This window comes from Gadus macrocephalus, chromosome 23 (genome assembly GCF_031168955.1).
Source record: "Gadus macrocephalus chromosome 23, ASM3116895v1".
Classification (NCBI taxonomy): domain Eukaryota; kingdom Metazoa; phylum Chordata; class Actinopteri; order Gadiformes; family Gadidae; genus Gadus; species Gadus macrocephalus.
Window position 1 is genome coordinate 3,212,958 of NC_082404.1, and position 26,831 is coordinate 3,239,788.

General features: G+C 44.1%; 1 protein-coding gene across 3 annotated transcripts in view; it reads left to right on the forward strand.

The window, feature by feature from the left end:
- The first annotated feature begins 14,087 nt into the window (after positions 1–14,087).
- The window catches only part of LOC132452709 (rho GTPase-activating protein 29-like), a 42,623-nt gene continuing 29,879 nt past the window's right edge, over positions 14,088–26,831 (forward strand). Inside the window, exons 1-2 of one of the 3 annotated variants that reach the window (XM_060045451.1) lie at positions 14,088–14,280; positions 14,863–15,320. In XM_060045451.1, coding sequence (XP_059901434.1) covers positions 14,960–15,320 — 361 coding nt within the window. In that variant the 5' untranslated portion in view covers positions 14,088–14,280; positions 14,863–14,959. Of the gene's footprint in view, positions 14,281–14,862; positions 15,321–17,238; positions 17,790–26,831 lie in introns of those variants that run through there. The other 2 variants (XM_060045452.1, XM_060045455.1) reach the window with 2 other exon arrangements.

The window sequence follows — 26,831 nt, forward strand, 5'->3', positions numbered from 1 at the left end:
CGGCAGGGAGATACCCCTCTGAGGTGCCACAGAAGTACGAGGTAGGTGGCGGTATTTGTATGTGTCAAGGGATTGTGGTCATTATGACTCGACTAAATAGGTGAGATTAGAACATCACTTGGTTTGTTGTACTTTAGGTGACCACTAAGAAGGTGGAGCAAATGATACGAAGGGAGGAGGTCTACCGCGGCCTCGAAAAACAAGAGGAGACCTAAGGTGGTCCGTAAGAACATTTGTAAAAAACAGGTGACCGTCCGAAAACGGGGGAGGTAGCCATATTTGCTCCTATATGTGAAGGAGCAGGAGAGAAAGGGGGGGAAATGGAGAGCACCTTCCTTGGCCCTTTGGTGGTTCTTCAAGTGAGGGGGAAATTTGCCACGCTGGCCTCCCTTAATTCCCCCAGGAAAACTGGCCAATATTGACATTTTAACCCACTTCATTGAGCCAGAGGACAGGATTCCAGCAAAGCTGAAAAGTTGGCACCTCTCCTCTGGCTTCCCCCTCCCCACCACCACCACCATCACCACCACCACCACCATCCAGCCCTGACCCTCCACTGGGGACATTACCAGGGGAGAGGCAGCCCAACCAAAGTAACAGTACATTCAGTTATGTGACATTGAGTATAATAATGATATCCAGTCTTTTCAATTACTATAATGTTTTGAATTTACAGTTCTTGAACGAATCTGGACTGGGAACCAAGGAGATTATATGGTCCAAAATTGGACCATATAAAATCTTTACAGCCGACCTCCAGAGCCTGGCCCCCTGGTAGGAGTTGGAGAGGGAGGTAAATGGTTAACCTAACTTGTTTTGTGATTCCAATATGTCCTTGTTGATATGAAAGTGAATTGGAATAATTTCTGTTTAGATTGTCAATGCCTACCTATCGACAGTGTTGACAATGTCCTCAAAAAGATGCAAGGTCATTGACACCTTTCAGATGACGCGGGGGATGAGGAAGGTAAGGACCATAGTTGCTTTTAAAAGGAATTGATTAACAATAAAACCATCTTAATAACTCCACTCATCTCTTACAGCTGGACGTTATGGAGTGGGACGTCCTGACCGGGGCCGTGTGCAAGGACGCACATTGGACATTAGTTGTAACTACACTTTAATTAATGCAATTTAAGTAGATATATTTACTATAAGATTACACCGACATATCCGATCTGTAAAAGGCCATGTATCCAAAAGAAGCACGGGCCGTTTTCATTGATCCCTTCGGGGCCACCGCCACTAAAATTAAAAATGCAAAGATTCAACGAGGTAAGCAAATCCAGAATATATTCTAAGTCGTTTCAAGTGTGTTCAATTATTTTAACATAACGTGTGCAAGTAACGAGCAATTGTTTTATTGTTTGTCTTCAGGGCTTTCATGCGGGAAAAAAATGGGGAATCTGTCACGGTGGCTGGGCTGTACAATTCCCCATCCCCGCCAGCAGGACCTTACTTCCTGTGGCGTTATTGTTTGCAAAGTAAGATTATGAACCCAATAACAATTATACATCTATTAAAAGGACCATAATAATACTAACCTGTATTTTAAGATAGCAGAGCTGCTATTAAGAGGAGATCCGATGGAGTTTGATGTCACAGAGGAGGGCATCAACTCCATTCGAACAGAAATGGGCAGCAAATTGTTCGAGGATGCTGGTACGCTTCAATCAACTGTATAGTGACCTCACGAAAACATTTCCCTAGCCTACTTATCCATTGTGCAATTTCAAAATCATTTAACACAGGGCTCCAGAGTGCGCCTAATTTGGGCACACATGCGCCTAGAATTCGGGGTAGTGCGACCAAATATTTTATTTGGGCGCACCGGTGCGACTGAAAATGTATCTGGTATAATTATTATTATTTTTTTTTTTTACAGAGCAGTCTATTCATAATATTGTAATAACCACGGAATGAAGTATTGATCAGACAGCGATTTATTAGATACCTAATAAACCGTTGGAACACGCAAGACCGGTAACAATAGCAACGCCGGTAAACAAACCCGCAAAGCCCAATCCAGGGGCCTGTACTACGAAGCTTGATTAGAGGGTTAGCGAGGTATGTTGAGCTGAAAGCCTGGGTTAGCTGTACCATGAAAGTCGATCTCTTTAAGCGTCGCTGTATCACCATTGGTGACTTACGCTCGCAACCAAACCTGGTCGGGAGCAGCTTTTCAGCGAGTCTACCCGGAGATCGGCTACTTATATCGGCGTGCGCAGCTTCCTAGCCCCTCCTCCGATAATGGCGTCACCATTTGTGGGTGTTCCCATGGACCTCGGCGCACTTATCGTACAGGCGTCTCTCCGGAGACAGAGGGTTTTTCGGGACAGAACCGATCCCTTGGCATTGTCTGACGATACTCTTTATGAGAGATACAGATTCGGCATTTTTTTAAGGCATTTATTTAATGGTCAAAACATTATTAATCAATGGCGTAAATATCGACGGTGCAACCGGTGCAAGTGCCCGGTTGCCACCGCCCTCCCCCCGTCAACAACTCAGCGCAAGGCAGGCACGGTCCAAGGCCCCCCCCCCCCCCCCTCAACAACTCAAAACTTGTGCACCATAAATACGTGCTGGTGCACCCAAAGAAAAGTTAGTCTGGAGCCCTGATTAGCAGATGACCTGACAGAACTTTGCCGTTTTTGTGGGGAAGAAAGCAGCCCCTCGGAGGCACCCGTGGACCATTGGGTAGTCAGCCTTTAAAGTAAAGTCTAAAGTGCATTCTTTAGTAAAACAAATATCTAATTGATCTACCTTCTTTCAGATTGAATGCACACAGTGTGCACTGTGGTTCCATTGGGTGTGTGTTGGAAGGCCCAACATTGATATCCAATTTCTTTGTCCAGCCTGCCAATGAGCCACAGGAGGAAGGCTCTTGCATTTTTTTTTTATTATTATTTATTTATTACGGCTATTTATTTGTTTTATAGGTACAGCAAATGGGTTAACCTTGCGATTGTTAATGCTTGGCACTTGGTTCTATGAACAGACTTACTGTACCGAAAGGGAGATATTATTTATGTTTCTTCTGAGAAATGTACTTATTGTAAGTCACTTTGGATAAAAGCGTCTGTTAACCCCATGAATGTATGGCCACTCAGAAAAGCGCCAATGCAATCCCTCCTTTGTTCCAAAATCCTAGTCTTTCTGTTTGTTGGGATTTGTATCATGTATCATGTAATTTATCAATGTGTTCAAATAATCTCTACTTCGATGTCTGACACTGTGAATAATTATTCTTATTTGAACGGTGTGTGGCACTTTTGTGCTCGTTTAGGCTACTTTACTGAAATAACTGGAGTCAGGCAATTGTCATCCCTTGGGCAACATGTACATATGCTTTGTTGATTTGAATAAACGTTGTGTCTCAAAGTGTTATCGCCTTGCGTCACATTGATTTCCGAAGTCGCTGCTTGATCCAGTAAAAGGGGACAACAACACCACATCAGGCGACCGAATGATAGAATGAGCGCATAACAGTGTTTTTGGCTAGTTTCAAGCAGTGGAGGGAAACACAACATTAGGTTTTGATTAACTGGATTTAAAGGAGTCTTATTTTTTTGAAACACGACCAATGCATGGTCTTAACTACATGGATAGTAGGGTCACAAGTTGATCTGGCTGCCTTTCCTGTTTTCAAGAATTTGTGAATTTTACTATACTACGGCGTAGAATTCCCTAGTGGGTCAACGGCACAATGGAATGGAATTGCGGTTTGTTATATTTCATACCCACAATGGTATGAATTCGAATCCCGTAATGTATCATATTTTAAACATTCATTTTCCATTTATTTCGGCTTAAAACGGTTCTACGTGACAAGTTTCTTCCTATTACACTCCAAAAACGAATGAGATTGGAATGTTTTTGACATTTTATTGCCGAGGGTCACCAGTTAACACGGTCAAGACTTGAACTGAAATACCGGTCTACAATTGTTGAGCGACATAGGCCAATAGTGCATTTGTAAGCGTGTCAACTACGTTTTGTATCGAAACATTAAAAAAGCATATGTCTAAATAACCCAACATGACGTGACAAGTGTGTAGAGAAAGTGGCCCCTCTCCCAGCTGCATTTCAGCGACAGGCAGTAACAATACGTTTCTCGAATCGGAAATTATCAAATTTAATGTTGCATACATCATTGCCAAAGAGGAGCTGCCATTCATCAAATTTAAATCTGAAATTATTCTCATGAAGAAAAATTGGTTAAACGTCTACCCGACGTATAGCAATGAGATGGCATGTGCACAATTCATTGCGGTAATAGGCAACACCTTAAAAAAGACAGCAAAAGCAAAAAAAGCAAAAGACAGCTGCGGACGTCGGAAACGCCACATAAATGTCCTTCATGATTGACGGCGACACAGACGTCTCTACCAAAGAGTGTGATCGTCTACAGCCGCATTTTGCGCAAAGGGATACCGTCAACATTTTAATTGTTTAATACTTTAAGCACAAAAAAAGTTTTATTTTGCTTAGTGGTTTAGTTCGAAATTTTCAATTTCAGCTCAGTGAAGCACTTTAAACTAGAGCTGTCAGTTAAATGCGTTATTAACGGCGTTAACGCAAACCAATTTTAACAGCGTTAAAAAAATTGTCGCGCGATTAACGCAATTCTTTTATTTAAAAAAAATATATATATATATATATATATTTTTTTTTTTCTTTGGCTCAAAGCAAAGAAGCAGTAGCCTGACTGCTATGTTCAAATGACATTTGTTCAAAGCAGTCGTTTAATTGCACTATAGGCTCTTTTTTTGTATCGTCCTGTTTTGATCAGTATATGCCAATGTTGTTATCAATAAAAAATCATTTGCACAAGGCAAGCCGATGCACTTCACCATGTTGATAAGAGAATTAAAATGAGAAGAATTATGGGACAAAGAAATCAAGGGATATTTAGCATAGAAAAAGAATTTGCGATTAATCGTGAGTTAACTATGACATTAATGCGATTAATCACGATTAAATATTTTAATCGCTTGACAGCTCTACTTTAAACACCTTATTTTTCTTTTTATTTATACTTGTGCTTCAAATAAAGACACGCATTTCTCTACACCTTATTCTTGTTTAAAAATCATTCACATTGTATGAAAGTTATGAACAGAGATATAAAGGTGGCCTCATGGCGTCTGGAGCCCTGTGAAGTATTGATAAATGTAATGCATTTGTTAGCCCACCCACCCAAAATCACCACCAGCCGTCACTGGTGAGGACGTTCAGCAGTGTTGCCAGATTGGGCAGTTTTTCTCGCCGGATTGGGCTACTTTTGGAGGACGTTCAGGCAGTGTTGCCAGATTGGGCGGTTTTTCCCCACTCTATTGAGCTGCTTTTAATCACGCACCGGCTCGCTATTCTCTTAAAGACACGCGCACGTGTGCACACGTGCGTGTGTGCAGGGCAATGCATTTGACCTTTTACATTTCTGCCTTTTTAGCAATGCTTTGCGCTTTTCATTCAGCCGTCAGTTTATTTGTTTCCAACCGTTTACTTTTTCTTAAACGGTAAGCATGTTTACATTGTTTACTCCATTTAGACTTTTGAACTTTTGTTCAAATCCCTTCACTTGATTTAAGCCATTGAACGTTTCTTTATTTCTTAATCTATGTGGCTTTATTAAAAAATATTTTCAACCTCACTTTGTACTACAGCACTTTCCGCATTTTCTGCAGGAAATGCATTTTCTAGTTGACTCTGATGTCTCTAAGGAGCAGGACAGGCCTACCAAGATCCTTCAAGCTTATCCCTGCTTCAGAGAACTGGATCATGTTAGCAAATCTATTCAATGTATAAAGCCCTATATGCTTCTTAAGCCTGGTTAACACTAGACCAAATCGCAAATAGTGTGACAATATGGAATCAGAAGAAAATTTGTGCCTAATTGTGCCATATAACATATGTTTATCATGATTTATGTATAGACAAAATACAGTAAATGACTCAAATATATCTATTGCATTCAAATATTTATTGTATATAAATATAAAACATACATTTCCAAAAATGTGCTTCTGATACACCTAAATAATTATTTTATTTATTAGTATCAAAAAGAAAAGTAGAAACGCTAGTCGAAACGCGGGGGTAGAAACGCTAGTCATAGGTGACTCTGTTACACGTAAAGTTAGGCTACACTCGCCAGCGACAGTTATTTGCCTACCCGGGGCCAGGGCTCCCGACATTGAAGCTAAACTTAGGGTGCTGACATGCGGTCAGACCTCATACAGAGTTAGATTAGATGCACCAAACACCGACACTAGTTTCGACAACATTGTAGTTCATGTCGGCACCAACGATGCTAGGACAAGACAAACTGAGGTCACAAAAAGCAACATAGCTAGGCTTTGTGACTTCGCCAGAAAGATGTGTCGGCATCGATTAATTCTCTCTGGCCCTCTACCCGATAAGGGTAATGATGAGCGTTATAGTAGATCATTGTCTCTAAATCGCTGGCTGGCCCTATATAGCTCAGAGCAGGGCTTTGGTTTCATAGATAACTGGCCCTCCCTGTGGGGTCGCCCTGGTGTGCTCATGAGAGACGGCCTACACCCTACTGGGTTAGGCGCCTCAATTATGTCAAAAAACATAGATAGATGTCTTAGTCTGGCGTGACTCATCCACTCACAGCACGCTGGGCTGCAGGAGTTTAGCAAACCTGCTAGCAACATGATAGTTTACGTTGCAGAGTCTAGAACAGCAGATGGGTTAGCTGAACCAGTATCTATTGCACCAACTGTTTCAGAGCGTGTTGTTTTTGTTTCAGAGAGTGTTGTACCTATATGTACGGTGGTGCGGCCTCGCGCTGTCTCGAGGTGTAAAACCCGCAGGCGAGGGCCGCGACCAGTATGTCCAACTCTGGCGATCCCACTGATCGCCTCAGAGCTGAGTGTTAACCAGACTCCCTCTGAAAATAACGCTGTACCTATATGTACGGTGGTGCGGCCTCGCGCTGTCTCGAGGTGTAAAACCCGCAGACGAGGGCCGCAACCAGTATGTCGAAACCGCGGCATCCCCTTGACCGCTTCAGAGCTGAGTGTTAACCGGACTCCCTCTGAAAATAATAAAAAAGGAAGCACTCAGAATAGGGTTCATGAACATAAGGTCGCTTTCATCGAAGGCGCTCTTGGTCCATGATCTAATTATTGATAAAAAGATCGACATACTGGGGCTTTGTGAAACCTGGTTAAAACCAGATGAGTTTCTAGCCCTAAACGAAGCTACTCCACCCCATTACGTTAGCACCCAAGTATCTAGAGAAGTTAAGAAAGGTGGTGGAGTAGCCCTGATATCTAATTCTAAGCTTAATTTAAAGCCAAAGAATAGATATATTTTCAGATCCTTTGAGGTGCTAGCGCTCTGCACCTCAGCTCCCCGAGAAGCAAAACGAGTTCCAGACTCTTTTGTTTTAGCTGTAGTATACCGTCCCCCAGGACCGTATTCAGTTTTTGTTGATGAGTTTTCTGACTTTCTGCTGATTTGGCTACATATTCAGACAATATTTTGCTTATTGGGGATTTCAACATTCACGTGAATAACCCGTCTGATGCCCTCACAAGGGCTTTTCTGTCCATTACAGATACGCTTGGCTTCAAACAGCTCGTCCAGCACCCAACCCACATCGGTGGAAACACGCTGGATCTCGTTCTGACCCGCGGTGTAGACATTTCACAGCTAGTGGTCTCTTCCTACACCTCAGCTTTATCAGACCACTTTTTGCTCACTTTCCAGGTGGTGGTATCCTGCCCCTGCGACGATCAGCAAGCTACTTTCAGCTGTCGCCGCATCACACCTGCAACCATTACAGCTATGGCAGATAAGTTATCTGGTTCACTTGCACCTCTCTGTAACTATAGTGGTTCTGTGGAGTGCCTTACTGATGACCTCAACATTGCCTTGTCTGTTGCCATTGATTTAGTTGCTCCGCACGTAACTAAAAAACGAACATTGAAAAAACCAGCCCTTTGGTTTAATGCAGAAACGCGCATTTTGAAGCGAAACTGCAGGATCCTTGAACGCAAATGGCGCTCGACTAAACTTGAGGTCTTTCATGGCATGGCATAATAGTCTGATCACCTATAAGGGTGCGCTGACTATTGCCAGGAACGCCTACTTTTCTAGTATCATTAATTTGAATAGAAATAATCCTAAATTTCTTTTTGACACGGTGAGGAGTCTCACTCAGAAACAGAAACAGACCGTAGGCTCCTCGATCGTGGCAGGTGAATTCATGGATTTCTTTGAGAATAAGATTCAATCAATTAGAGAGGAAATTGATGCTTGCCGTGCGGCTAATCCTACATATCCTGTGGGGCAGGATGGGGTTCTGCCAAGTAGGATGGTGAACTCTGACGCAACTCTTTTGGAGTTTAAGGCAATTTCATTGGTGGAACTTGAAAGGGTGATAAAGGCCTCAAAGCCAACAACTTGTATGTTGGATCCTCTCCCTTCCAGGGTTCTTAAGGAACTTCTTCCAACGGTGGGGCCTGTTATCCTCTCGCTTATGAATCTTTCGTTTTCAACAGGAATTGTTCCTTCCAATTTCAAGGCTGCGGTGTTAAAACCGCTACTCAAAAAGCCTGGCCTAGATCCTGAATTAGTCAGGAACTATCGGCCTATATCGAATCTGCCCTTCTTGTCCAAGGTACAGGAAAGGATTGTAGCAAAGCAAATCGTTGATTATCTGACAAGGAATAATCTCTTCGAACCTTTCCAGTCGGGGTTCAGGAATTTCCATTCAACTGAAACTGCTATTACAAGAGTTGTAAATGACATCCTTTTAGCTTTGGATAAAAATACAAGCACAATGCTTGTGATGTTGGATCTGAGCGCTGTGTTTGATACGATCGACCACAGCACTCTTCTTCACCGTCTTGAACACTATGTTGGTTTCGGGGGTACGGCTCTTGGTTGGCTTGAATCGTACCTCACAGATAGAACCCAATTTGTGCTTCATGAGGGTGCAGAATCAAAGCATTGTAAATTGCGCTTTGGCGTACCACAAGGGTCGGTTCTTGGTCCATTACTTTTTGCAATTTATATGCTTCCCCTGGGTGACGTTATCCGCGGCTTCGGAATTAGTTTCCATTGCTATGCGGATGACACCCAGCTCTACATTCCTGTAGATTCCGGGGACTCGGCCCAGATTCAAAGGGTTGAGTCCTGTCTGGCTGCTGTGAAGGGCTGGATGTCACAAAACTTCCTACAGCTTAATACTGGGAAGACAGAGCTGATGATTATCGGCTCGAAGCGGGACCGGGAAAAGTTTGAGGATGTCTCTCTGTGGTTGGATGGCTTCGCCATCCCACAGAGTGCATCCGTCAGAAATCTTGGTGTCCTGTTTGACCCTCAATTATGCTTTGACCAGCATATAAGAAGCATAACTAGAATTGCCTTTTTCCATCTGAGAAATATTGCAAGAATCAGACCAATGTTATCTGCAGTGGATGCAGAGACACTGATTCATGCATTTGTTTCGTCAAGACTGGACTATTGCAATGCACTGTTCTCGGGATTACCGAACTCTACCACAAAAAGTCTACAGCTGGTACACAATGTGGCAGCTAGACTGCTGACCAGAACGAGAAAGTTTGATCATATTACACCTATTCTCGCCTCTCTACACTGGCTACCAATAACTTTCAGATCAGACTTTAAGGTGCTATTGCTAACCTATAAAGCCTTGCATGGATTATCTCCATCGTACCTGAAGGACCTGATCATTCCTTATAGTCCTTCTCGGTCCCTCCGGTCTTCGGGAGCCGGCCTTCTTTCACTGCCGAAGTTTAAAAAGAAATCGGCTGGACAGAGAGCATTTGCCTATCGAGCCCCCTTTCTATGGAATAGGCTGCCATCAGCGATCAGGGAAGCTGACTCTGTGGAGCTATTCAAAGGGAAGCTCAAAACGCACCTCTATAATCTTGCATTTGGAGTGTGAAAACAACAGATGAGAAGTGAAGACTACTCTGTTTGCTTGTGCTTTTCTTATTACATTATACATTCCCACTATGTACTTTTCCGTTCTAATTCACTATTCTGTCAGTTCTAGCGTGTTGCGGGTGCTGGACTGGATGCCTGGACTCTCCTCATGGATAACCGGCCAGAACCCCATCACCATTTTTATATGATGTGCATGTATTTACCTGTGTGTCAATTGTGGCACCCATTTCACTCCTGACCATCCCTGGAAGAAGGGATCCCCTACACTGCGTTTCTTCTCAAGATTTCTTCCTTGCTGATTCAAGGGAGTTTTTTCTTGCCCGTGTGGGGGCATGGGTAAAGGGGGGTGTCACAAATATTTGGCCTGTTAAGCCCTTTGAGACTGTAATGGTGATTAAGGGCTATACAAATAAAATTGAATTGAATTATACATTTTCTGTTTTCATATGAGTTTCAATGGTTTGTGTTCAAGTTATGGCATTAAGAGATTAATTTTGCTGCACTAATTTCACATTTGAGGTTTTGTCCAGTAAACTGATTGAGTCATTCGATTCAAATTCAGAATGTCTTTTGGGAAATATTTCTCCCCTAAAGTTTGGTGCTTTGGACATGAGAGAAAGTTTAGCTCTGACTCAAGGTGCCCGCTGTTACACTCAGAGCTGGCTTTGAAGCCAGCTCTGTCAATGACAGTCCTTGGTACTTGCATTTTTTATATCAGGGGGTTCAGCTAAGCGGTTTGATGTTTTGGTTCCTTCAGGTTGTTCTTACAGAACAACCTTTTTTACCTATTTGTCAATTTAATTTATTAGTTTTGGTCCCCATATTTTTACTGTCATATAGTTTTATAGCCAGATTTTAATTATAATTTAGATTGAACATTTTCTTTATCTTATGTCTGTCTGTGTGTTAGCTAAAGGATTAACTCTAGCGGATCCTCAATCGAGGGGACTCCCACTTCATAACTGAAATGAAGACCCGGTGGGGGGACTTAAATGCAAAGGCTCAGTTTTATGGAGTGTTCAAAAAAATCATGAGGCCTCCACTGCTGGACAAGGTGAATGACTCGACATCATTGCAAATGAGGGTCACCCCTCATTTGATCTCTCGAGTATAAATAAAGGTTAAATGAATACCGACTGATAATGGATAATTCCGTAAAAGCATTAATGTTTGTTTAATAACTGGCTGCAGGAAAACAATGAGACTACTTTATAACAGTAAAGCAGTCACTCACCATGCTGAAGGCTTTGCCAGACATGTTCCCATCACCTGTGGTTCCACCTAAGAGTTTAGGACATGCTAGTGAGGCTATGCTTCACGTCCTTGAGGTAAGAAAATTGTGCATGTATTTGTATTTAATTGAAAGCTAGAGAGTCGACTTTTCTCTTTATATTTATTTATTTTTGTTTAAATTAATATTGATATAATAATTAGTTCTTTTTTTTTTAACTTACATCTGTATGTCATGGAAATGTTTCGGCAGGCCGCCATTGGCCCGCGGGCCGCACTTTGAGAACATGCCATAGATGGACTCAAGGTGAGGAAAGACATGGTGGTACCTCTCCTGATGGCAACTTGTAGGATCATCCTCAACTGCTTCAGGATAAACCTTTTTCTGTTGACAGAAGAAGGAACACATTTTTGTCCCATAAATTCCTAATTTATTGATTGTATCGTGTTTTTTATTGTGTGTGTGATTGTTTGTGACTTGGATTTGTATACTATACTGCACAATAAAGTATTTTGAACTTGAAGTTGACACTAGAACATCAGTAGAAGCATTCACACCTTATCTTAGACGGCAATCCGTTGGATTCTTACATTGAAGGTCATCTAATGATGTTCTTCTCTGGCGCTCTGATTACGTACCATACGCCGAACACTAGGCCAGCAGAGCATGCTCTCTTTGCCCTCGGAGAAGGGTTCAAGTTATCTCGAGATATCTAAAATAATAGTTCACTGCTGAATTATAATTGTGCTATCTCTTTGCTCGTCTAACTTGAAATGCCTCAGATGGAACTCTCATCCTACAGGCTGCTGGAATGGCCTTATGACACCATATAGCCACATTATATTCTGTGAATCACTGTGTGTGTGTGCGTGTTTGTGTAGGTCTGTGCGTGTGTATATGTGTGCGTGTGTGTGTGTTTGCATGTGTATGTCGGGGGGGATGTTTGTGTGGGTTTATATGTGTTTAAACAATAAGTTGTCACATTATAGGGTACGGTGGCGCTGAGCATTCACCAAAAAAAAAAGTTACCGAGATACTGATGTCGTAATTAGGAGATCCTGGTGTGCTAACGGCTAGATAAGGTGTGAAACTTTTTTTTATTTGGTGAATGCTCAGCTCCACCGTAATAGGGGACTCATTTTGGAACAAACATAAAAATATACCCAAAATGTTCCCAATTCTATAAACTGGTCTGTCACACTTCACTTCAGGTCATAGTGAACCCTGGGGTCAACCGACCACTTGGTCCATCAGTGGCTTCAGACAACGCTCAGTTAGGCAGGAGGCCAAACCTGAGTGTCTGCTGGCCCTGACACACAGACCTACAGACAGACCTACAAACCTACAGGCAGACATACAGATCTACAGACATTTCATCCTACAGACGTACAGACACCCTCGTCCTAGGCGTCTACCTTATACCCATCCACACACTGTGATGCAACAGCCCCCCCCCCCAGAAAGTGGCCAACATGGAAGCCTGATGGAATTATGTGATTTTGGAAACCTATCAATGGCACATAAAATGTTATCTCAGATCCAGCCGTGCTTCTATTCTTTAGCAGAACTTCTAGGTGGAAACGGCAGAGAGCCTGGGAGATATGAACAGGGTTCAGATGGCAGTCCAATCATCTGAAGTTAAAAGTCCCGTTCTGGAAACGACGCCATTAGATCAGCCTTCTCTGTCAATTCTGTCAGGAACTTCATGGCCGCTTCTGTTGAGACCTGACATACTTTTAAACCCTGGGCCTAATACTTTTAAAGGCCCAGGGTACCCCGTGGCATTTGGAGACAACATACAAACTCCACATAGAAGGAGATAGCCACTCACCTCCTCCCTCTCCCCCTACAGACATTCACCTCCTGTTCTGCCCAGGCCCCTTCAGATGATCAGCTCCTTCTCCATCCCCTAGAATCATTACCTGCAAAAAACACAGGAGGGAGCCATATACAAGGAAAATACACTTCAGATAATCAGCTCCTTCTCCACCCCCTAGAATTGTTACCTTAAAACAACACACGAGGGAGCCATACACAAGGAAAATGCACTTTCAACCTAATTTCCTTTCGCAACATTAGGGCCGGGGCTCCCAACCCTGTCCGACTGAGGCCCACTTCCCTGACCTAACAGTTGGCGGTCTGCAGCCGACTAAAATACAGTAGTTCAATACCTTACTTAGGTTACAGGTCCTGACTTGTGAGCCTAAATAAATAGCCCTCCTATAGGCCTGGCAATGACACATTTTATCCGAAAAATACCACCAAAAGAATAATGTTAATAAATTGCATTTTCGAAGAATGATAAAGTAGTTACCTAATTGTATTTGTCTGTTTATAGCGATATAAATACATCGAGGCTCTGCCATGTTTCCTCGGTGAAAGGCCCCTGAAGTACCAGATAATCGGCTCTCTATGTCTCTGTTCAGCCTATATTATGAGGGCAATACGCCTAGACAGTGTTCTGTTCAACTTGTAGGCCTACATTCTTTAGTAATGTAAGCTAGCAGACCAGGCAGCCTTTTGTATAGGCATGGACCACATTTATTGTATGCCTATTTTCTCTAATAGGTTAGCCTACATAGGTTACACAGAAACCCTCAATACATTCCTCAATATATACTTTCGGGAAGATCTGGACTGATTTAAAACTAGAAACCTACATTTTAATAGGGTTAGGGTTCAGATTTCGTAACGAATGTAATACCCTGCGCCTAATAATTGCATAAGATCAAACTGTAATAACTTTGAATTCAACTTTGCATTGAAGAAGGAAAGACTGCTGTACCAAATAAGACACCTGTTTGTGATGGGAGGGACACACTCTAATCCCCGCCCCCAATTCTCCTCCCTCCGCAAATCACAAGTTATCCTCTAAATCACGTGGTTAGCCGAGGAGCTCCATCCACTCTAGAGTTCAGTGTACCGGCCGGCGGTGCTGCTAAAGTCCGCACAGCCAGTGGTGTTGATCCGGAGCCGACTGACCGGTGAGGGGTACCGCTAATACAGCTGGATTAAGCCGCGTCTCCCTTTCAGACAGACTCACCGTTACCCCAATAAGACTCTTCCTGTTGCAATGTTTCAGGATTCAACAGCAGGTTTGTAAATTACAACGATCCAAACACGTATATATATATATATATATATATATATATATATATATATATATATATATATATATATATATATGTATATATATATATATTCGCCAAACAACTGGGGTTTGATTTGTTGGTGGTCAACGTACAGACAGTTGTTTAAAACAACTCTCATGCATACAAATATGTGTTCGTTGAATCAGTGTGTTGCTACATCGTTTTCATATAAGGGTTGACCTGATTTCGTTTGTGTCTAGAAGGTCTGTGAGATGACGCACTGATTGTAATGTTTAATTATAAGTGATCAGGTATGATACAGTGCAGTGCTCATCTATACGGGATCCCTGACTCCGATAAACGTATCTTGCCACTATACATATGGTTCTCATGTAGAGATGCTCTCTTGGCTCTGATTAACGTGGGCCACCTGCTTAGGTACAACACCGTTAATCGTAGGCCTAAAGCTAAGAAAGCGGACAAACAATATTTCCATATTGGACAAAAATTGCCATTTCCATTACTAAAACATTCGTGTTGGATCTAAGAGAAATTTTTGTTCTCTCTTTACTTATGTTTTGGAAGGAATAGGTCTACACATCCTTACTCCGGTACACCATCGGGCCTGAGCCAGTTGGAGGTCTCGCAGGTCAAGCTTTGGGGTCAACCCAGACCGCCGGACATGCTGGCGGCCATGCTGCGGCAGAGCAGCGGAGGCGGTGGAGGAGGAGAAGGAATAGGTGGTGGGGGAGCAGCAAAGCTCTCCCTGTCCATACCCCGCTTCTCCAACACGCACTTCTTCCCAAACTCAACGAGCGTTGGTACAACCACCGTGGCTGGGTCTGTGTCGAGTGCGGGCCCCTTCGGGTCTGGCCCACCGGGCAGAGGGTCCAAGACCCGGGCCCCGAGCACTGCTAACCATGGCTCTGAGGGCTCGGAAGTACCAGCCACTGCTAACCCCGACTATATCATGCAGCTGGTGAGCGACGTGCGCAGGTTTGCTGACGTTCTCTTGCATCTAAAGGAAGTGTTCTCCTCTGAAGGTAAGGGACAACAACAAATATAGTGTTGTGGATTTACCCTCCCCCCTCCCAGACCCTTTACCTGTTTTGTACAGTTCTGGCCTTGGCTGAACGGTCAGTCAACCAACCTTATCTGTCTGTGTGTGCTTGAGAGACTGAGCGAGAGTGTGAGTGAGAGCGAGAGCGAGAAAGCGGGAGTGAGAGAGCGGGAGTGAGTGAGAGTGAGAGAGAGAGAGAGAGAGAGAGAGAGAGAGAGAGGGAGAGGGAGAGGGAGAGAGAGTGAGTTTGTAAAAAAGAAAAAAAAGATCAGTGTTGATCTTTATGTATGAGGGACATGTGAGGATCTGACAGACATCCATTGTAATGTGTAATAGATTATAATTCAATAGTCATAGATCCCTTTTTCTAGATAGAGCAAAAGCAAAGATCGCGTGAGCTACACCTGCTATGTGTTACGCAGGTCAATATACCAGTGAACAAATGCATGTGTTCCTGTGTGAGATGGAAAGGTATTTGCTCGGTTTCGCCTCCTATTAGTGCTACAATACTCTGGATTCCAACACCCTCAGACCATGAAGCAATCCTGAGGAGGCTTTGTCCCTGGAGGTTAGAGAGGGCCATGTCTGCTTGACCTGGACTGGCTGTTCAACCAGGGTTTGAACAGGTCTGGCTGTTCAACCAGGGTTTGACCTGGACTGGCTGTTCAACCAGGGTTTGAACAGGTCTGGCTGTTCAACCAGGGTTTGACCTGGACTGGCTGTTCAACCAGGGTTTGAACAGGTCTGGCTGTTCAACCAGGGTTTGACCTGGACTGGCTGTTTCACCAGGGTTTGAACAGGTCTGGCTGTTTCACCAGGGTTTGAACAGGTCTGGCTGTTCAACCAGGGTTTGACCTGGACTGGCTGTTTCACCAGGGTTTGAACAGGTCTGGCTGTTTCACCAGGGTTTGAACAGGTCTGGCTGTTTCACCAGGGTTTGAACAGGTCTGGCTGTTTCATGCGTAAGGGACTTTTGAGTGTCTCTCTGTCTCCATCATCCATACAGATCAAGTGCTGTATGTCATCTCTAGGTCTCTTGTGGGATGGCATACTTTTTTATTCATGCACTCATTCATTCTGGCGGGTGGCATACTTCTGGTTCTGTTCAAAGGAGTTGATCAGAAGTGTTTCTTTGTGGTTGTACAATGATGGAATGCAAACATGACTCAAACGTGAAAGCTGCATGGATACTGTAATCTCAACCTCTGGTTAGGACTCTGAGAAATACATTGTCATGCAATATCTAATTATAACTATTTCTTATAACTATACGTATTATAACTAATTATATCTCTGATCGTATTATGATAGTTTTGTTATGATGTGTTGCCTTTTGCAGTGCTTTGTATTCCTTGTCAGAGTCAAACATGTTCACGACATGGTTCAAGCTAACACTTTAAATAGCAAGGTGTTGGTAGTACAGCAGCCTAGAAGACACCACCCCGTGGATATTGTTCATCCCATTAGTCAAGGCAAAATATAACCAATATAACATACAGGATTGAAAACATGGTGGTCTGGCTTTCCCTCTCTACCCACTCCAATCTACTCCACGTGACTGCAGATTATTGAGGCTAACTACAGGAAAGCGCTCATTTGCAAAATTATTGTTATTTCCTTGCAGTAAACAGTGGAAGTGCACATCAGTTAATCGCCCCCATGATGAGGCTGATCATATTGAGCCAGTTAGGGCTCTGGTTCACTGCTTATCTTCATAGGGCAGCAGGCAGGAGGGTGATATACAAAATACAGATTAGAGACACACACACACACACACACACACACACACACACACACACACACACACACACACACACACACACACACACACACACACACACACACACACACTTATGACCATATTGTCTCTGTCCTGGGGGGTCGGGGGTGGGTTCCCACCGGCGCGGTGTCTGCGGTCACCCGTGTGAGTCTGACACCCATTGTATGGGAGGCATCTTCAGACACGCAGGCCGCTCGCTCTTGGCCACGATGCTATTTTCCCATGTTAAGAATAGCCACATCCACTGGGGGTTTGTTCCCAGGGGTTGGTGAACTGGAGGGGGGTCCTCTTGGCCATTCCCATTAACGGTTGTTTGTTTATTACTAAGACGTTTTTTTCCTTTTTCACATCAAACTTGCATTTGTTTCTCCGTAGCCGATGGCCCTCACACTGGCCGGTCTCTGGTGGAGTAAACTCCGGGGCAGGAAGATTTCTCAGTTTGTTTGCCTGTAATAAGCAACTGTTGCCTCTAAACTGTTGTTGTGTGCATTGGTCGACGAGTGACCGTGGGCTATAGGGACGTGAGTAGGCTGGTGAACATGGGCCAGTGGGGGTGCTGACTGAGGCACCGTGTCAGGCGTTGGACGGGCTCGTTGTGCAGACGCGGGGCCGGGGTCACGGAGGACGCATGGTGACCTGGAGGGCCGGGGATCAGCTCCTTTGTTGTGGACGGTAAGACTCCGAGGCGGTGGAGGGGTTCTCTTGAAAAACATCTCCTGCTCGTGGTGGATTAGCGTGACAAAAAAATCTATTATATCCTCAAATATGTCTCCTAGTATGTCTTAATTTGAGGGGGGGAGGGGGAACACAAAAACAAAAGCAAAACCTTTTGTCCCATGTGGTTTTGCGGCATACAGAGCTGTGTGCGTGTCTGTTGTGTGTGTGTGTGTGTGTGTGTGTGTGTGTGTGTGTGTGTGTGTGTGTGTGTGTGTGTGTGTGTGTGTGTGTGTGTGTGTGTGTGTGTGTGTGTGTGTGTGTGTGTGTGTGTGTGTATGTGTGTGTCTGTGTGCGTGTATGCGTGTATGCATGTATGCGTGTGTGTGTGTGTGTGTGTGTGTGTGACCGGTGGTAATATCCTGCTTCTATTCCGCCAAGCAGAAAATTATGGCTTTTGTGCGTCAGCCATTTAACAATGACAACAACACCGGCGCGGTTTGCTCAGGGAAGCAGAGCTGGCGATTTAAACAGTGAGACCGTCTGCAGCGAGATAGGACCGTAAGATGGGCGAGAATAAATACATCTGTCTTCAACATTTCTGACGATAGATTATAAGGCTGGCTCATGTTTCAAGCTAGAGTTGTGCTAATATTAATGTTGTTCCCTTGTGTGTGTGTGTGTGTGTGTGTGTGTGTGTGTGTGTGTGTGTGTGTGTGTGTGTGTGTGTGTGTGTGTGTGTGTGTGTGTGTGTGTGTAGAATAAGGTGCTCGCTGTAAATCTGCACTGGGCTCATGGTAGTAGTTTACTTTTACTTCAAGTCCTAGTTTGTATCCAGTATAATGTAACTCATGGCACTAGGATTACGGGAAATAGACCAAACGGGGGAGTTTTACATCTCTCTAATTCTTGCCGAGACACAAATGTGCCCAACGGAGCCCTCGTTTCTGTAATTAAAGGTTTTGCATTTCGATGACCGAACCAGAGTGCAGTTTTAATAAGGTTAAATATTGGCATGTGACACAGGATCTAGCCGTTTGCTAAGCAAATAGTTTTGAAAGTCTTCATCATTCTGGTTGGTGAGGGGCTAGCTCCCCAAAGCAAGACGACTTTGATACCCCTCCTCAACCACTATCTCACTCTACCCCCTTTGCCTTACATACTCTGCATTCCTACGGAACAAACACCCATTTGTTTCTCTGGTGTCTTCCTTTGCGGCTGACTTTCTTTTAACACCAAGAATGCAGTGTGTAGGGACACCGAGCGATACACGGTACCATTGGCTGCTCAGTGTCTGCCAGGGGACCACAGTGCTATGTATCTTCTGATAATGCTGGCCTGTAGTGTGAGGTCGGTTGGTGGTGTGTGTGTTTGGGTAGGGTTGGTGGCGGTACTGGTGGTGGTTATTCCACGAGTTACAATCTTACTGTTTATTTATTTTTGTATTTGGTCATTTAAAAAAAAAGTATATTCTAAGTATCATCCTCTAAGTATTTATTTTGTGTTTTTTTCATTCATGTAAGATGTCCAATATAATGAAAGCAGTTTATGACGATTGTCCATTCGAACACAGTCCGGTTTTTACGACCCTGCTTTCCGCATCGCATTGTTAAACCGGAGGAGGTTTGCTCAACTGGTCACCATGGATAAGTCCACCATTAGTCACACTTTAACTGATACCCATGCTGCCACAATATGACTCATACACACCCCCCCCCCCCTCCCTTCCGTCGCGTCAGCTGCGTGGAGCGCAGGGACAACGTGCATTTATCTTTTTTAAGGGAGCTGTGACACCTTGGGAGTGTTGATGACCTCATGTGAGAGCTTCTTCCACTTCCACACTACTGTGTGACTGTAAACGATGGGTGTGTGGATGATTAACAGGTCTGTATCACCGTACAGATGTTGTGTAATGTATAATGCTGCACTGTTGGCTAGGAGTTGTTTTCACTTACTTTTTTTATTTCCCAATTCTTGATAACTCTAAATTAATTCAACAATGTTTTCCTATAACTAGATATTTATAAGTACTTCAAACTCATTATGAAGTAAGATTCGAGGACATATATATTTTTCAAGTGCTGGGAGGGGCACTTCTCCATAATACCAAAGCTTTGTGGGAAAATGAAAGCCGTGGGAAACCTCGGGAAACCTAAACGCTGTATTTGTGATTTGTGGTCTAAATCACCCCTTGTGAATTGGCAGCCTAAAATTAGCTCCACTTATTCCTTTTCAGTGCCCATTTCAAGGCTTTCTCAATGACTGAGACCGCACTCTGTTTAGATGGCCTGTCCCTCTGGGTCTGCTATCAAACATAAAGCATTAAGAACCTTCCTTCCTCCAAAAAAAGCTCCTTTTATGGTCGCCGCCACCAGTGTAGCCATTGTCAATGTGCCTGGCTGCAGAACAACCAGGCATTATAACTTCAAACATGTATTTACAAGATCAAATCTAGCTTGGATCTCCCATGTCCTGACCTGGTCTCTAACTTGTGGATTTCTTAAGGCCCCCTGGTAATGTTATGGTGCAAAGCTGCATGCCTGGGGTCACTGGACTTATGGCTGGGGGCATATATTTTTTTCATATATAACGAGGAGAAAACGTTAAAAATATATATCGCTATGGAGCAAGTCTGACTGTGAGGATACAGCCTTTTGGTAACCTCTCTGCACAGGATGCAGGTGGTCGGTTTCTGACCACAATATGCAGATATGTTAAGTTTAGCAAATGGAGCCCTGCAGGGATGTAGTGGTAAAGAAGAGCTGAGTAAATTATACATGCTATGATCAAGTTTAAATGAATAATATTAGTTTATTTATTTGTAGACTGTAGTATAAACAACAAGTAGTACAACATGAAATTACACACTGCCTCTAGATGGAATCTGAACATTCCGCAAGTATGGGGAGCATGACTCAAAGTAATGACTAACGGTGAAAAGCTCAAAGACTATGAATCACATAGCTCAGATAGGTTAACGTTTGTGACAGTAGAAGAAAATGGACATTTTGATGTAACATGTCTAAATATGTCCAAACTCGTATTAAAAACCAGCAGCAGCAGCAGTGTACAATTTGTGAAGAGTGGGTAGCCTCTTCTCTCAATCTTTTCTGTTCCTCCTTTCTCTCCTCTCTCTCTCCTCTCTCTGACTCTCCTCTCTCTGTTCCTCCTCTCTGTCTCTCCTCTCTCTGTCTCTCCTCTCTCTGTTCCTCCTCTCTCTCTCCTCTCTGTCTCTCCTCTCTCTGTTTCTCCTCTCTCTCTCTCTCCTATCTCCCTCTATCTCTCTCTCTCTGTCTCTCAACTCTCTCTCTCTCTCTCTCTCTCTCTCTCTCTCTCTCTCTCTCTCTCTCTCTCTCTCTCTCTCTCTCTCTCTCTCTCTCTCTCCCTCCCTGTGTTCTCGGGATTCCTGCATGGCTGCCTCACCGCTGCAATTATAAATTGGAGAAAATAGTGCTTCAGCACACCTTGACACATGTTGTCAGGTATAACCACATTAGCATGTTTTTTTGCAGTCACTTTGTGGTTGAGATCGTTTGTTGGTCCCACACACCGCGTCACACATACCGTACACACCCATCATGCAGCTCGGTTTAGATATACTGCAGCCTGTGCAGGTAAAACAACAACTTGTACTCTTGTACTCTTTTTTTTTTAGTGGTGTCTGCAGTCTCTGAGAGATACGTAATGCTATTTCAGAAGTTTCCCCACACATCGCGCAGGCAGATTAGAACAAATAACCATAGAGGCTCTTTGATGGAAAGCCGTCAAGACTGAATACAAAACTTCTCCTGCAAAATTAGCTTAAGAGACTTGTCTAGGTTTAGCCAAGATTACATGTACCGCTATGTGATCGTTAATACGTTATATGCATTTATTAAGTCTTTAACTGCCGAAATCAGTGACTTCTGTATCATGGATAAATTATAATTTGATTAGATCCACAACCTCCTCAATGTCCGTCGTCCTCTCGTTGTGCTCGTTGTGTTGAGTGACAAGGTGTCCCTGAGCAAGGCACATCACCCAAACTGCTCCCGACGAGCTGGCTGTCACCTTACAAAGTTGACTCCATCGTCGGTGTGTGAATGTGTGAATGGATGGTTGTAATTCGCTTTGGATAAAATGCTTAGAATAGATTCAAACAGTCCCACCCTGGGAGCTGCTCATAGCCTGTTAAAGCCCACAGGAGCTGGTGGCTGAGGGATGGGAATACAGGGTTCTATCTGCAGTCCAAAGACCTGCCAGTTATGTTGGGGCGAAGGGGGGTGCCCCAATTGAAGTGGAGCTCAACAGATTTGATTGTAAAAGCGAAGCAAGGGCCGAATACTATCCGTCCGAAAGCTGGATAGATAAGGGGCCTTCTTGTGTCTGTCGGGGGTTGCATTGTGGGAAGGGTCGAGGGGTGGAGATAATGGGGAGGGAGAGGTTTTTTCAAGGACCAGGGGAGGGTGGTGGGGGTGGTTGGGTTGTGTTAAATAGAGGCAGTGTGAAGCATGGGCCTCATTGCATTAACTTTGGATAGAAATATCCGCACAATAAAATGTCATTGTCAATTCACCAATTATGAAGGTAGAAAAAGGATGAATAATAGAATGCTACATTGCTTCAAAAGTGAACTGCAATTAACAGTTTTACGATAAAGACAATAATAATATTATAATGTGAATGTTGTTTATTTGTTAGAACAAGTTTTGGTTTCTGTTTCGTCCTCCTGTTGTTTTCCCTGTCCCTAAAGCCTCCAAAGCTCATTTCATGAGGGATTCGGCTTCCTGTTTTGCTCGGTTGGCCCTTCTCTATTAAGATCTTCTATGGCAAGACCGACACGTGCAAATGACCCCCCTCTCCGATCACATGCAAAGGGACCGTAAGTGCTTCAAACCAATGTGCTGGCAGTCCTGTGCTCCAAGCTGGTCTTTGTGCGTTGACGACATTAAGCTGAGGAACAAAACAGGGCTTTAAATCCCCTCATGGCTTGGTTGTTTTTGAGAGGGACTTCTGTCTTTTTATGTTACATCTATTTCGAAACAATAATACGATTTAAATATATATATCTTATTTAATTCGCCGATGGTTTGAATTGAACAAATAAGACCCAGTTACATTTTTCCCCATCAAATCACAAATCCTGCTCGTTAAAATAAAATGGTTGAATGTACATGATAACCAATTACTGCTGTCAAGTGAAACAACAGAGATGATCTCTTCCCTTAGAAGCAAATGTTGTTTCTGAAGGCCTCTGCTGGAGTCAGCTGCGAGAGACTAAAAGTGCACAAACTCTATTCACCCAGGATTAGGATGGAGGGAAGCTAAACAAGCTCCTCTTGTGCTTCACTGGAGAGGACTCCCTCCTCCTCTGACAGGTGTGCAGGAGGGGGATCTGTGGGGGAGGGGGGCTCTCCCAGAGCAGCATAGATGGAGTTTATTAATAGTTTATTTTGCAAAGGCTGAACAGCACGGCAAGCCACCTCTGACTGCCAGGACCAACGCCTCCTCACCATTTAACTCTGGCCGCTAACATTGGGGGACTGTTTTTCCCTTCTCTTTTCCAGAGAGCATAGTTGGGATGCCAGCTTTCATCAACAATAGTAGGGGGTGGAGAGTGGAAGGGGAGGGGCAGCGGGGGAGGGGGATATCAAGAGGAATGGGGGACAAATAGGTCTGTTATTTATTACTGATGGACAGCTCCAAGGACTAATCAAAGGGGGAAAGACACTACTCCACGCTATGAACCTCACCCGTATGCTAACAGTGTGGAGATACATGATTGAGGGTAACAAGGCCGTTGGGTAGAAGATTGAGTGTGTGTTTTATGTGTGTGTGCGCTTATAGACGGATGGAATTGTGAGTTTGGGTTGTGGTGTGCTTTTAAGTCTAACATAGTTACGGTCTCAATCTGCGTAAATTAAATATTGGCCCACCGAGATAGCTTTGCAATTTCTTTCTCTGAAATTCATTATTACTATCAAACAATCTCTTTGACTTTCATTGGTGTTCTTGTGATCAAACTGCTAACAGGCTTTGGCCAAGGCCATGTGGAGTCCACCGCCTAAGCCCCCCTACCTATGGCAGGTTGTGTGTGTGTGTGTGTGTGTGTGTGTGTGTGTGTGTGTGTGTGTGTGTGTGTGTGTGTGTGTGTGTGTGTGTGTGTGTGTGTGTGTGTGTGTGTGTGTGTGTGTGTGTGTGTGTGTGTGTGTGTGTGTCTATGTGTCTATAGCCTGGGGCTCCTTCTTTAAACGTTGGCTCTTTGTGTGTGCAGTCATGGGAAAGAGTTCTTCAAAGGTGGGAGCAGCAGGGAATGCCCTGGCATGAGCACCGGCCCAGCGGAGGCAAAAGGTCCTTATTTGACCAGCTGCGTGTAATCTAGTAATCCTTGGAGTCCACACCGGTGGTCCACTCAGGCCGCTGCTTGTGGATGTGGCTTGCTGGCCTCAGGAGGTGTTTAAGGCTGGGGTCGGACCAGAGACGTATAGGCCACCCGTTGGAAGTGCCTTTCCCAGAGTGAGGGCCATGGGTTAGAAGGTTAAGTGGAACCATTAGGCTTGACCTTTCCTATTACTGGACAAACAGATTAGCCTTTTCTTTTGGTCATTGCAATGTTTCTTTTGTTATGTTTGTAGGCAATAGTAGGCAATTTGTAGGCATACTCTGGAAGAGGTTGGATGCTTTTGACTTCATCTATTGGAGCAAAACAATAGTGAATGACTGATAGACTGATTATGGGACCCACATTTTGGCTCTTGTTGCCTGATGAGGAAATGCAAGTCTCAAAGCAGCGCCTCCCCACTGAGCTTCACTACTGTCTACTCATGAATGCACCTTTTCTTTTGAAACGAGTGCCACCCCGAACCCTTGGTGGGTTATTCACTGGCCGAAGAACTGGAATGTCCAGCTGGGGCCCGACTTAATAGCAGATCCTTGAAGGTTTTTGATTGACATTAGTCGTGGCTAAGCCTGTCCAACTCACAGTTTTTTTGTAAATGTTTTGACCTAAACTCTACGCTCCTTGTTGTGACATTTGGAGCGATTCCACGCCCAGAAAATAAGCTCACCTCTGGTCCCGCAAAAGTTTTGAAGCATAAATAATCTATAGCTGCAATCATTTGCAATGCGTGACTGAGCATAGCGAGCGGTCACTGCCAAAGGAATGTTGCCCAGTCATATTGTGGCGGGCCAGGCTAGAGGTTCACACTGCCTTGGATAGACTGGTGCTCAGGCCAGGCCAGAGACCATGCATCTCGCTGGGCTACATGTTGCAAAGTGAGCCTCCCAGAACTGGAAGTGAGTGTTGATGTGGTATTACCATTGTCATTCTAGTAGTTTCAATCTTTTCCCAAGGGTTTAAATGTTTGGTAACGGATGGTCATGATGACTGCACAACAAAAAACAACAACATCTGGGCCAGACGGGAGCACAACAAATTGTTTGTGTATTGAGGTGTCATCTCGATGGTGAATGATCCAACAATGTTTTCATTATGAAACCCCCCCCCCACCCCAACCCCGCTGCAAACCCCATCCACTGGTCCCCTCACATGGGCCTGGAATGCTAGGTTTCCATGACGCCGATCAAGTTAAAACCTGGCAATGTGGCGCTGGCAGGCCTGGCCTCCAAATCCACGCCCCGGCCTCCCTCTCCTCCTCAGCATGCCTGGGCGGCGGACAGACCCCTCTCTCTTTATATGAGCTCGGCTGCCAATACATCAGGACATATGATGTGTTTAGCAAAGGTTCAATGGTGAGGCAGGATTTTCATTTTGACACACAAATTACAACCAATGTACAAATATAGATGTTTTTAAGCCCCAGAAAATTTGTTTTGGTGGGCATGTATATACTCTTTCAGTGATTATTTTCCCACTTCTTTTATTATAATTGTTTACATTATTATAACTCAACAATTTGCTGTCTGGCCGGAAATTGACCAGACAAAACTATTTATGGCATGCAAATAGAAATTGGAATTCTGCGCAGCTATGAGGACCACAGGTCTCTTGTGTCTGGCAATATAGAGACACACACACACACACACACACACACACACACACACACACACACACACACACACACACACACACACACACACACACACACACACACACACACACACACACACACACACACACACACACACACACACACGCACACACACACAGCTTGTCTGCACCGTGTGAAATGCTGAAAGCTGGCACAGTGATTTATTGTTCCATAAAATGCTTTATGGGGCAGAGCTACGAGGCTGCCGCTTCTTCTATTTGCTTGTGGCCCCGCAGAGACAATAGCTGTGTTTCCGCACTCAAACGACCTACCCCCCTACTAAAGATATGCCAACTGGTCCTCCCAGCAGGAGACTGAACGGTCGGATCGGGGCTGCTCTTGTGTGCGGCCGGGGGGCATATTAAAGGCTCTCAAATTGGTGTATATATTTTACTTGTAACCTGAAAAATAAAATGACAACCTAAGTGGGGAAAAAAGAAAAGCAGACCAAACAGCATTGGTTATATCATCCTCTGCTTATCACTGTTGGTCCTGCTATTGAGGTGGACACCACAATGCCTGGCTAATTAATGCCTGGCTAATTAATGCCTGGCTAATTAGCCCATGTGTTGAGCATTTCCCCATAGGCCACGACACAGGGACTATAGACTGAAGGTGTTTGTGTTTCATTAAGGAAGAGCTGCTCTGTACTGGTGCCCTCTTCATACACTGGTGCATGGATTCACTTACTTTCTTTTCAGCATGAGCTGGCTTTGGGGGAACTAGGGCGGGGAACATCTCGCTGCTTTTTCAATCCGGAGATAATGTCGTTAGATGGGGAACTAAGATGACCCTGACCAATTAAGAGCTTAGGTTTTAAGAAGCCTTCTTCTAATTGTGTGTGTGTGTGTGTGTGTGTGTGTGTGTGTGTGTGTGTGTGTGTGTGTGTGTGTGTGTGTGTGTGTGTGTGTGTGTGTGTGTGTGTGTGTGTGTGTGTGTGTGGTTTTCGGGGGACCTCTGATAGAAGGGTGCTTTTGGCTTCATCCGTGGAGCAAGTTGTAAAAGTCGAATTAAAAGAGTGGTTGAATAA